Here is a 13,443-nt window from a genome sequence, read left to right as displayed (position 1 = left end):
GTCTATCACTCAGCCTTTTAAGACAAATAAAGTTACAGTTACAGGATCTGATCCGTTATGTACACCTATGTATATATATATATATATATATATATATATATATATATATATATAAATAATCACTAGTCATCACTATATATATATTTTACATTTTATTGTACATTTTATTATTAAATGCACACGTATATAGTGAAATGCACATTATTCAAAGGGATTAATATTGAAAATATGAAAATGTGTTTATCAAAGCATATATAGGCCTACACACACACACATTACACGCATATACACACACACACATTTATATAGTCTCTCATTTAAATTCTGTATCTCTCTTAAAATTATGTAGCGTGTAACGAAATAGAAGTATATCAGGTCAATGTTGGATACGAACCAGAAATTTTAAAAGCAAAAATGCTTAAGCGTCTTATTGAATTACAGGTAATGCTCTCCACCCACGATGGCCCAGTGATTTTCTGATTCCAGATGCGAGTACAATGAAAACGTATTTCAGAAGTTACATTTACATATTTAAATTGCAGTAAACATTGTTCACTGTAATATAATGTTTTGCTGGGATTTATATGTCTAGAAACAACGAGAGCCCAATGAAAACATTAAACATGTCTGTACATTATGCATTATTATGGATGAACACATTCTTTAAATGTAAGGATTTTTTTTATTGTGAAAGGATTTTATTTTTTTATTGCGAAAGTACGTTCTTGAGCAAATTCTTGTGCATGTATTATTAAAGTGTATTTACTTACTGTTGAATTAAAGGCTGTCATGTCTCTTAATGTAAATAAAAAGCGTGCTATCAACTGTTCTTTTGTTTCTTATTTCAAAAGCAATTTATTTCATAGGATGAAAACTACAACAACAACAAATCAAAATTGCAACAAATAAAACTAAAAACAAACTGGTGCATTCTTACTCTGTTTGAGTTACTTATTTCTCTGTTTGTCCGTGTGCATGCCGAAAAGAAAACATGAAAAGGCTCTAAGCCTCTTTTTACAGTATATATTTAAAACATTCCCTTCTCTTTGAGTGAAATTTGGGATACTATTGAAAGTCTGCAGCTGTTACTGTTAAGCAGAGATAGCTAATTCCCTTTTCATTGGGGGATCAAAGATCTATCACACAGAATATTGAATTGCACCACAATCGCCTTAATTGTACAAAACAAAAAAAAGTGTGTAGCCTGTAAAACATAACAAAATAAATAATAAAAAATTATGGATACCAGCTTTTTCCAGAACCGTATATTTATATTCCTATCTTTTATAATTAGACGTTTTTATATTTGGTTCTTCTCGACGGATGTTTTCAAGATTTTTTTTTTTAAACAGATATTGATTTCTGATTATTTTTAAGAGTCGTTACATGCACTGTGATATAAATTGTGCTAAAATCGCACTGAAAAGAATAAAGAAAAGTCGTCAAAACGTCTTTGAAAAGTGAAACACAAGACGTCCAGTTTAACCGCGTAAGTCTGAAACACAATATATTGTGACAATATAAATACAATATAAACAATATAAACACAACACAACAATATAAACACAAATATTGAAACGATATATTGAAACGAGTAAAAACAGTGCAGGGGATTCGATGGGTGCTCCGTGCCTTTTTGGGAACTTAAACCACCATAAAACATATTTCCAATTTAAAGCGACCCACTTTTTAACCGTTTCCCTTCACCAAACCCGCGTCCACCCGCAGAGGTCTATGGAAATTTATGGTTGATGCATATATCGTTTTAAAGACATTTGTAAATCAGAGAGTGGTAATCGCACATCAGCATAATATTACATTTTAATATCACGAAAGACCATACAAATGACTAGTGGGCACCAGTGGCGATTCTATTTACAGCTTTTCATCACACACAGTAGTGCGGAAGTGAGTATAAGCGTACAAAGAGTGTTAATAGACTCTGTCCAAGTCCGCAACTGTACAGCATGAAGTACAAACAACAATGAACAACACCGAATCTTTCAGACCACACTGGAAACTGTATGTTTTGTCACTTCCAACATTCCAATATTTTATAAAATCTGATGCAAAAAAACAACAACTCTGATTTGCATTTTTAATGTTATTGAAATAGTGAGAATTATTTGCCGAATGGGGACAATTAACCTGGTAAATCTTGTTTTTAACAGATACTGCGAAAGTGTTCTATTGAATTATGGTGACTTATACGTAAAAATGAAATCCAGGTTGTATTTACATCCAAGTCCATAATCTTTATGTTGATGCCTCTGAAGCCTACGCCATTTTCCTTGTTGACAGCTAAGAGCTAATACGCAATTTCTTGGCGTGCATATGATACGCAGTTTTGGCGTACATAAATGCTAATACGCACTTATGCGTATCATATGCACGCCAAAGTCAATTTCTGCGTATAAATAGTACGCCAAATAGAAACAGAAAATCGTGGTATTGATACGCACTTTCATAAGATCGGGTAGTCCATTCCGCCCTTGTTTTCCGTTTTGGAGATACTATTATACCCTATCTATTCGGAATAAATACGATAGCCACAATGATAAGCGTCTTGCAACAAACAAACAAACAAATAATTTGTTTAGGAAAGCCGCATTTATAAATCAAATCAACCCCACGGCAAGAAATGCAGATTTTATGGCCATTGTTCATAAGTCTACGCGCTGATTGCTTTGGTTTGGTGGCGACAGTATCTCCGGCGTTTGATAGGTGGACCTTCCGAGTTCCTGTTCCTCAGTGTGACGACGTAAGAGAAAGGAATTCGCCAAATTAACTACGTCACTGAGCCAGGGCCAAGGTTGGTGGGTGTGACAAGAAGACAAGCCTTCCAGCCGATCCCTATGCCCCCCTCCGCCTCCCCACCCGCCATTTCTCTCCCACAGTTCTACAAGTAAAGATCAGTGGCAATGAATCCGCTGCACAAACACATCACACACACACACACACACACACTCACACACGTAACAAGTCTTTACATTCGGAATTTACAAAGGAACGCATGTGATGTGTTTTAATACAGTTAACTGTTTAACTCTCGGCAATAAATCAGTACACTAATTCAGACCGCAAGGACCTCCCCTTCGTTTTCTATTCGAGCATTTATTCGATTTCTATTCTATTCGAGCATCGATGCATATATACTCCGATCTCTGTTTTAAATCGGTCAGAAATCCAAAATTTCCTGTTACCCGGGAAAAGTCACAACCAAGCAAGCTTAAATGGCCAAGAACATGCCAAAATGTCAAAATATTTCATGCATGAAAATATTACATTTTACAGACACAATAAAGTGTATTTAATGGGAGTGCTAAAACTGGAAAAGTTACCTGCTGTAGTTTAATGCGAGAGGTCAAAGTGTTACTTCTTAGGCATTCCTTGGTCCTTTCCCACTTGCGATTGGTTCTGTTCTGTTCACCACGTTTCCTGACAAAAGGGGCTCCTTGATTCCGCTTTATTGCAATAGGTTAAAGGTGAAGGCCTTGACATTATTGAAGTTCAAAGACAACGTTTAATTATATATTCCTTCATACGCATAAGTGTCAACAGCACACTTGCACGCCTTATGAGCCCACATGTTGTGACAAAATTCGTGTAGCGTGATCACATATAATTCTGCACATGGGGACAACATGCAATACCATCACCCCTGTGAGCATACACTGCGAAAAATATCTCCCTTCTGTTCTGTTTATCTCTTAGAATGTAAGATGCGCGCAACTCCGCTTTTTCTGAAGAGATGATTCCATGCGAACGGACTAAACTCAGCGATATCATTCGATAGGTTTCTTGCGCCTATAGGCAATGCGTGTTCATTTTTAAAAGTTCCAGTTTTTGTCCAAGCAGACGGACTTTCTTGTTTACTATTTACTGCGGAAGTGATCACCATTCCTCTCGAACAGACGGTGCAATTAAGTCGGAAAAAAGGCAATTTAGGGCCCTGGCTTTATTGCAGTGTCTAGACTACAAGAGTGGCGATTCCATTTAGAAGGTACTAAAAGACGTTACCGAAATGCTCTCTAAATTTCTTGATCATTGTTCTAATTATTATTTTTTATATTGATAAAACTATTTATCAAAACTACTGATAAATAGTTTTAGTTGAAATTACTTAAATTCGGCCAATATAGTTCTAAATATTAAACATTTATTAGCCAGTTTTCATTGCAAAACAACAATAGCTTAACATTGATAGACTTTAACGTGTGAGGGGGAGACGACGAATGGAGAGATGGAGCAAGAGAGAGAGAGAAAGAACGTTTTCATTACTTGGCAGTGGTCAGTTTATTATATCTTCTTTTAGATCTCTGTTTTCACTGCAGTGTTGTTATACACATTCACAATTTTTACTTCACCATAGACTACCTTATGATTTAAAAAAAAAAATCAAGTCACAATTGGCATAACAGTTTACCTTTATTTGTGTTTATTTTTTATTAATATGTAGTACACAGGCCAGATCAGATCGCTGAGCTATTTCTCCGAAATAAATGAGAACGTTGGGCGTACAGCAAATAATTTAAAGAATCGAACGACCAAGATCACAAGGTTGCAAAGGCAATGTAAAGAAAAATAGCAGCAGGGATATGGTGAGGATACTCAAAATAACATTATATTTACATTCGCAATGCATAATCTCTGTACAAGGAATACAATATTACAGATTGTACAAGTCACAGTTCTAAATGGTGAAAACATAAAAAAGTATGACATCTTCAGATTCGAACCAGAGTCGACTGTGTGTTTTAATGTACATATATACAACCATAAAATGATAGAGGGTATAATTCTATAATATATTATAGTAGGCTATTTCGTGATCATTTTCAAAGTAAAGACTTTAAACATTTCACTTAAAAGACGTGTCACATAAATTTTTTTTTTAAACTTTGTGAGGTGTACGTTTTAGTTTGTGAATCACAAACTAGAAATGCCGGTATAATTTGACACTAAGCAAATTTTAATTCTCTGTCCCCACCCAATGTGCCATTACAATCCTGTTTCCCTTCAAACAAGTCTATTTTTAGTACTGTTGTTGGCCTTAAAAACATTTTCTATATAATTAGATTGATGGGCATATTTAAACATACATAATTTTATTTTGCAGAGATATTAAATAAAAGGCAACGCCATTTCAACAATTACAACAACGGATTCCCAGAGAAATATTGCAGGCGATCTCTGCTTAATTTCTTTTCTTTCATTCTACGATTTTGAAACCATATTTTGACTTGTCTGTCAGTAAGGTTTAACATTCTGGACAGTTGCAGCCTTTTCTCCTTGTTGATGTAAACGTTAAAGAAAAATTCTCGTTCCAGTTCACGAATCTGAAACTTGGAGTATGGACATCTCTTCTTTCTTGTGCGTGGGGTACCTTGGGATAATCAAAAGAGACACCTTAAATGATCACTTTATAAAACATTTTTTTTCTGCAATAACACAATGAGATGTTCATAAATGCACAATACGTGTATTTTTTACTGGAAGACGAATTTGTAATTTTCAGTGTCTCCAAATACCTCATAGATTGCATCTAATGTTACAGATGTAAGGAAGCAGACCCAACTACCAATGTCACTTCAATGCAAAAATATAGCCGTGCGTAAATAGTAGAAAATCTGTAAATATAGGCTAACCAAATATATACACACAAACACACACACACACACACACACATATATGTTAAACTCTGTAAAACCGTAAACAAATGTAATGTCAACAACAGATAACAGGCAACTTTTTTTAAACTTGGAACTCTAAAGTGATTTTATTTACAGTTTATGTATTTTTTTCTATTTTGTATCATATTAATTAAAAAATGTGTTTCGCAAATTATAGGACCCTTGACCGTATACACGTTAAAATATGTTCTTATTTTTTAAACTTCAAACAAATACTGTGGGTCTGGGGTAGTGTCTCCTCTAAATGGCCGTGAATGTTAGCTTCTCCTCTGAAAACTATATTTATAGTTTAAGAAGCGCCGCAATGACAAAACAGCAAAAATCTAAAATATCCAGTGATGTCTTCTGAAAGGTAATTACGACAGTTCTGATTCATTTACAGCTAGATAGATAGATAGATAGATCTGACAGTCATTAGCACTGTATGGTCATTGACTATGTACACCAACCCCACGGTAACTCAAGTCACAGCACGTTTAAAAGCTAATAAGGACTTAGCTAGTTTACATTCGAGCTGATAAAACAAAATTCACAGTATGCCAAAAGTAATGTTCTGCCCAATTGGTTTTTACCCCCGACAGCTAAACGAGAAAATCCCTTGCAATGCTCAACGCAAGTTCACGATCAAAGTTAGCATTTGTCACAATAGCGCGCTCTTAAAATTTCACAGACTCTGGGATAGTAGCGTCTGTGTATAACATCCTCTTTTTTCAAAGCGCTTTCCCATCGTAAAAATTCTTTTCGTTGGAGGAAAGAGCTTTGTAGGTTATAATAAAATCCTTTGAATGCTTATAAAACTCCACATAAAATCTGACCGACAAAACACCGGGCTAGTCCCTTAACCTTTCATCATTTACAGCTTCGGTACCTACTCGAATGGCTGCTCTTGCTTGCGTTCCCGTCCTTAGTAACTGCTGAAGTGCACGAACCCGAAATTGCATGTTCCTCCTCATCCTCTGGGTCCTTTTCCGGCTCCTGCGCTGCGGAAACAGCTGTGGGTTGCTGGGACGAAGTCTCTAATTTGTTCATCTCGCTCTTTTGTAAACAATGTTCTGACTGATTGTCCGTGCTACAATAAGCGGTTTCAAAAAAGCGGTCAAAACCTTGTGGGAGCACGTTGTTTTTCCCTACGCCGGTGTAGAAACCGGTGGACGGGTGGCTAGAGTTCGGATGATGCTGGTGGTGGTGGTGGTGGTGGCTGTACACACTCTCGTTTTTCATGAGCATTTCTGTCATGGTGGATGGCGGAAGACAGTCTCTGTGCACCAGATCTTCTCCAGAGTAGCACGATGCATAGTTGGTTCTGTGGTGCCACTTGCTGGACGGGTCCAGACCATAGGAAACATCTCGCACTGGTTGCACTTGAGATAGATTTGTGGAATAAGGGTATGTGATTTGTCGCGAGGGCCCCTGCGGAAGGAAGGAAGAGACGGCGGAGAATTCGGGAACGTAGTAGGTGCAGCTGGGGAGGTAGATGTTGGAAGCACAGCCCGTCCTGTCCCCAAACTCGGATGTCCGGTCTTTACGCGTCTGGGAGCAGAAGTTGCCCAGATTAACAGAGTTAAACATCTTTCTCCTGTAGTCCGTACTACAGATATGATGTTTTGGATTCGAGCTGCAGAAGGAGAAAATTTGGGAAGGCGAGATGACGCGCAATCCGTCTAAGTCGACCCGCAACACGTGATCGAAAGTAGATATTGTCATATATCAATTTGGAACACATGGATGCGTAGGAGTGGTTCAGCTGGGTAAGATCTGCGAGATTCAAACGATTAATTTTCAAATCATGCAAGACCATGTAAAACAGTAACATCTTTAATTTGTTGTTTTAAGCGAGTTTTGCAAGAACCAGGAGAAGTATTTTCTATTTATGTGTACGTGTGTTGGAGCCTCTATAGGTTCTGAGTAAACTGATTGTATGAGTCTGAGACAACACATTTTGTTTTTATGTATATCGTAGCATGTGTGTTTTAATCTGACTTTCGGGTGTAACCAAACTATTAAAGCTTTAAAAGAACGACTGTTAAATATGACTGGTATGATTTTTAATTGTGGTGTTGTGTTGATTGCTAATATTCAAGGGTCGAGTTTTACAGCTTTAAGTTAAGTTGCTTTGGTTCAATTGCATATAATTTTTATGACATTCCGTGTCATATTATATATAAATATGTATGCTTTAAACGAGCATATACATTTATACATGGTTTGATAAGCAAATATGCCTTATAGATGTCACGTGTCAGCTTCACCCAATTCTTGAATATAATAATAGAACATTTGTGAGTTTGTCTTTTTTGTTGAGATAAAAACATTAGAAACTTGTGCAGAAAATGACTTTGGAGAAATGTCAGTTATTGCTTATAAACACAAAGTTAACACTGGTCTTTATGTTTACGTTTGGATGTGGTTTAATTTTCAACTGGGAAAAACTTTTCACTTGGTTTTAATCAACGAAACAAACAAAAAAAAAGTTCTATGAATGATGCCACCTATGATTGAAGATGACGTATCGTAAATGTAAAACATTGTTTTTTTTTAATTGAATTAAAAATTAATTAATTAATTAAATTAAATGAAGTGTAATGTACTATTGTGTTCGACATTCCTTACACTTAAGCACCACACGTTTTGGCATTTAACATGTGTAAAGTACGTCAAATGATCCCATGGATATTTTAAATCTCTGAGACCATTTTATTAGAGGCATCTGTTTAAGGCAAAACATGCTATCCAGTTTCAATATGTACCCTCCAGCGTCTATTAAAATACGCCTAAAATATTTTGTTTTTGTAGCATTTAAAAATCCATTAAAAAAAATTAATATTGCAAGATCTATAATTATAGTAACTATACTAACACATATTCTGCTAACATTGCAGAGCATACTAATCTTCTCAAATTTAAAACAATCTAATTCGTGAAATAAACTATAATCATCATCATCATAATCATAATAAAATGAATTCAGTATGTAGCACTCGCTTTAAAATATTTAAATTAATTATTAGTTCATGTACGGAAATGTGAAGATGTCTGAAGATCTAATGGCCGGTCATCGAAACTTTTCACAAAGCATCACATATAACTAATAACAACAACATTTACCATTGTTTATGTTAATTGTTTTTAATGGTTTCTCTTTTTAAAAAAATATAATTTTATAGATCTATTATTTATTCAAACAGCTTTTTAGGGTGTCCATATAAACATTTACAAACTAGCTGCACATCGTAACTAAAAAGTTAGCTGTATTTTTTAAACCGCATTTTGCTATATTGCTGGCGTATTTGTGTAAAAGGTATGTGGCAATGACTTTATGAGTCTCTGAACTGAGCCCTCTCAAAATTGACAAAAGGTTGGTGTGCAATATGACTTCAACCAAGTACAAAGCAAGCAGACAGCTGCCCAGACTCAGCACTTGAATTTGACCACTAAAATTCTCACTGCGGCTGCCATAGAAGGCCGAACGGCGGAAAAGCAAGAACTGCTTTGTTCTACAGAAAACAAACAAAAGGTAAATAATTAAAAGTCCTACGGAATGAAATATTTAACTAATAAGATATGCCATACAACATATTCTGGTTTCAGCCATCTAGGTCTAAAAGTTATTTTAAAGGAGCTCAAACTAAACAAACATAACAGTGTCACCTGTTTGAGCCAAAACTCTATCGTGAAACCATTAATAAAAAGGAACAATATCGATTTTTCTCATCAGAGTCGAGTATAGTCCTTCTGTCCAGCAAAGTGTTAATGCGAGAAAGATAACTGCTGACAACTAACACGTTCCCATTGCGTATCATACTGGTTTCACAACGAAGTCCACACTTGTATTCCCGCAGTGCGTAACAACAACAACAACTACTTATCTGACATATTTTGTACCTGATTTAGTAATAGTTGTTCTACAGGAGAACGTTTTCACATGTATGTCAAACTATTTCGAAGCCATCATGCAGCTTCAACATTATACTACTAGCTGTAGGACCCTGAAATTCAACATAGGCGCGCCCTTTTCTTTCTATAAACAAGCACTATATCCCCACAAATCCTCTGCCCCTGCTGGAGATTTGGACAATTGTGGATATTGTGATGTAGCAGTTGAATTGAAGGGGCAAGTTCAGCTGGAAGGAAAAGCTAGAAAGACGTTTAGAGTCTAGAGAGAGGGGACAGAGGTGTTGTAAATGTTTGCCATTCTCCTCCTAAAAACCAATGGAAACCAAAATTGTCCATGGAATTTTTTCAGTGCTTTGTAGCTAAAGTCTATAATTATAGAGTTAAAGTAAAATTATGGAGTTGCTCATTACTGTTACTCGGACTAAAACGACGCGGCCCATGCTTCAGCATAGAGATCTGAAGAAATAACCCGAGCGTTTGTTGCCAGTTTCATCGACTTTTCATTCGTGCGTCAACACAAAAAATGCTTTGGCCTCATACCGATGGAACATCGACAGAAAATGAAACCTATTCAGTAGTCGTGATACATCAACAACGAGACCAAACAACAGTTGTAGGCAACACTCAAGGGCCTTTCAGTGTACCTCTAGGGCTAAAACCTCAGCAGGGCTAAAAAGGGAAACTGTGTAATAGCATTACTGTCCCCTCATGGCCTAGATAAATTTAATTGGATGTAAGTCGGGCTGTTAAACTCGCTCGTATGAGCTGTGAACAGATTCAAGCAACAACAAAAATGGCCCTTCTTTTTACAGAGGTCTCTCTGCTAGTGCATAGCTGTAGAGCGTTAGCACAGGCATCCAGTACCCAACTGTATCAATTAGACATTTCAATCATAGAAATCCTAGAAGCTTGTTGCTCAAAATGTAAAGTTACAGCATGGGCAGACAACAGTATAATCTGTTATATTGAGTGATATTATTTATTTTGTTAATCGAGGTACATGTGATTAAAACAATAACTTTATCTACAATAGAGATGGCTAACCGTGTACATTTGTGTACAAACTGAGGGGGTGCAAACTGATAAATCGTTTTAAGATACGCTATAGCTATTTATGCCTAAAAGAACAACCTCGCACACACCGGTCTTTGACAAAAAGTTATGGTCTTTGCCGCATATAGGAAGACTTTTCCCCCTCCCCCCCCCCCCCCCCCCACCCCACACACACATATGGGTAGGCCTATATTAATACAGCATTGTTTCTATATACTGGTACACATAAATACTATTGCTGTATGCAGTTATTTTCATGCGTTTACACATCCGGAACATAAATTCCAAAACTCGACTGATACAGCAGTTATACGGACTTTTGCGCTTTGTTCGAATAATAATAATAGTAATAATAATAATAATAATAGGATGAAATTATGTTTCTATTGTCTTGGAGATATCACGCAGATTATGCCTCAAAAAAGCGTCTAAAGTAAGGTTATCGTTTCTTTTACTATTATAAAAGAAAATTTGATTTTGTTTTGAATAACAATATTTAAAAAACATCAACTGTATACCTGGGTTTCAAATCTACAATGTGTATATATACATCCAATTTCAGAATAACCATTTTATTTGGACTCACCAAACGTTCATTGTAACCATGACACGGAAATAGCACAGAAAATGGGTGCATGATGCATGCAGTAGAAAACCCTCTCTAAATATGCATCGTTTGTTCTTCATGCCAGAACAATCTTATTCAACAGTCTTATTACCACAGTGATTATAATTTTAAGTAGTTACGTCCGACAACATTATCTGGTAAATTGCACTAAAGTGTAAAACTTGAGTACGTTCACAAAAAAAAAAAACAATTAAAACATGTAACTCCAAAATTAACATTAGCTATATCAAACAAACATATGAAAAAGGCACCAATACGCTTTCTCTGTACGGCTGTTTCCATTGCTATACGGCTCATTTCATTGTAGCAGAGGCGCCTCAGCAAGCTGAAATTGGGTACAATCCAGCAACATTAAATTGATCTTATTCAAAAACGGCTATAGAATTTAGGTATTTTTGTCAAGTTATGTTTTTGTTATTTATTTTATCTACTTACTTTACTTTTTTGCCAGGAAAAAGACTGGAAATATTTAAACTGTATACCTGGGTTTCAAATCTACAATGTGTATATATACATCCAATTTCAGAATAACCATTTTATTTGGACTCACCAAACGTTCATTGTAACCTTTAATCCATGACACGGAAATAGCACAGAAAATGGGTGCATGATGCATGCAGTAGAAAACCCTCTCTAAATATGCATCGTTTGTTCTTCATGCCAGAACAATCTTATTCAACAGTCTTATTACCACAGTGATTATAATTTTAAGTAGTTACGTCCGACAACATTTTCTGGTAAATTGCACTAAAGTGTAAAACTTGAGTACGTTCACACAAAAAAAACCCAATTAAAACATGTAACTCCAAAATTAACATTAGCTATATCAAACAAACATATGAAAAAGGCACCAATACGCTTTCTCTGTACGGCTGTTTCCGTTGCTATACGGCTCATTTCATTGTAGCAGAGGCGCCTCAGCAAGCTGAAATTGGGTACAATCCAGCAACATTAAATTGATCTTATTCAAAAACGGCTATAGAATTTAGGTATTTTTGTCAAGTTATGTTTTTGTTATTTATTTTATCTACTTACTTTACTTTTTGCCAGGAAAAAGACTGGAAATATTTGGCGCACGCATTCGTTCTTTTTACAAATGTCACTTCAGTCATACTGCTTACATAATCTACCGAGATGTTTGCTTAATATTTGTTGATCAAACCGATTCGACGACCGTAAACTGAATGGCATTTATTGCGGATGCGGAAACCAGATTTCCGGCCCATGGCATGTTGACGACAAGATAAAGGTATGTACTCACAACAAAACCTTTAATATGACACCGCGTGGCTGCTGCACGACTTCGTTTATAAGCAACATAGCGTTTTTAAATAACAAAAGGTCAACGCTCATGCTCAGGGTATGTCTGAAAGCATTGTGCTTTCACTCTAGTGGTGTTTTTCTTCTTTTTTGTATATATGGCCTTTTTAAAACTATGACAGGATACCCTACTACATTAGCAAAAATCACAGTAATTATTTGCAGGACCTTACTCCGCAAACCGGTGCACTTACACACGAATATCTGGATATTAATGGTATAATCACTTTGAAGATGGGTCTAAGTTTAGGATTCAGCCAAAGGCTTGACACAACAAACATTGGAAATGCTCGCCCCGTCCACCAAATAATTAAACTTACTTAAAATACTTTGCTACATGGCTATTTTTGTCAAAGACTATTAAGCGGATAATTTCTTATGAAGGGTGGTGTTATACAAATGTGTTATATGAATCGTTTTCGCATTACTAAATGAGTTGAAATGGATGAAATTGTATAACGCAATTATTACATAAATGAATTGTATAATTCAGTGAAATATCTGGTGTACCTTAACTTCATATTAATGCTTGAATTTCATCTACACCAATGGTACTGGAAACTTGGTTCCTATATATTGGACATACTAACTTGACCTTCAATTTGAAAGTTGCTCCCGCCCACTAAGACAGGGCTAAAGCAAGGGGTGGGATCGGAAAGAAGGCCCCAAACATTGTATAAACAGTCAAACCAATTGTTTGCAAATGAAGTTATTTTCTTCCAAACTGAATACTTGGTTATGAAATACTTAGTTATGAAGTAACATTAATTTAACAAAAAAAAATTATTTGACGCGACAACACTTTTTTTCTTCTTTTTTGCTCAGGTAGGTTGTTTTGCAGATGTTCTGCATATG

General features: G+C 35.8%; 2 protein-coding genes across 2 annotated transcripts in view; both read right to left on the bottom strand.

Moving 5' to 3' along the window:
• LOC107598838 (homeobox protein Hox-C10a-like) overlaps nt 1–13,443 on the bottom strand; it is a 50,031-nt gene that overhangs the window by 4,806 nt on the left and 31,782 nt on the right. The window lies entirely within an intron of this gene.
• Nucleotides 4,472–7,352, bottom strand: LOC107598846 (homeobox protein Hox-C11a). Its single transcript, XM_016290292.1, has 2 exons — nt 6,566–7,352; nt 4,472–5,386 (listed from the first exon to the last, which is right to left on the bottom strand). Exons 1-2 carry the CDS (start codon nt 7,260–7,262, stop codon nt 5,154–5,156), a joined length of 930 nt encoding a protein of 309 aa, XP_016145778.1. The 5' UTR covers nt 7,263–7,352; the 3' UTR covers nt 4,472–5,153.

This window comes from Sinocyclocheilus grahami, unplaced genomic scaffold (assembly GCF_001515645.1).
Source record: "Sinocyclocheilus grahami isolate Dianchi unplaced genomic scaffold, SAMN03320097.WGS_v1.1 scaffold13.1, whole genome shotgun sequence".
In the NCBI taxonomy this organism is placed as follows: domain Eukaryota; kingdom Metazoa; phylum Chordata; class Actinopteri; order Cypriniformes; family Cyprinidae; genus Sinocyclocheilus; species Sinocyclocheilus grahami.
Note: the sequence above shows the minus strand (reverse complement) of the source record. Positions and strands in the feature narration are given on the sequence as shown.

Coding starts and splice junctions, on each gene's coding strand:
- LOC107598846 (XM_016290292.1), bottom strand. CDS start 7,262: ATGTTTAACTCTGTTAATCTGGGCAACTTCTGCTCCCAGACGCGTAAA. Junction 5,387..6,565: donor AAGCAAGAGCAGCCATTCGA/GTAGGTACCGAA, acceptor GATTATCCCAAG/GTACCCCACGCACAAGAAAG.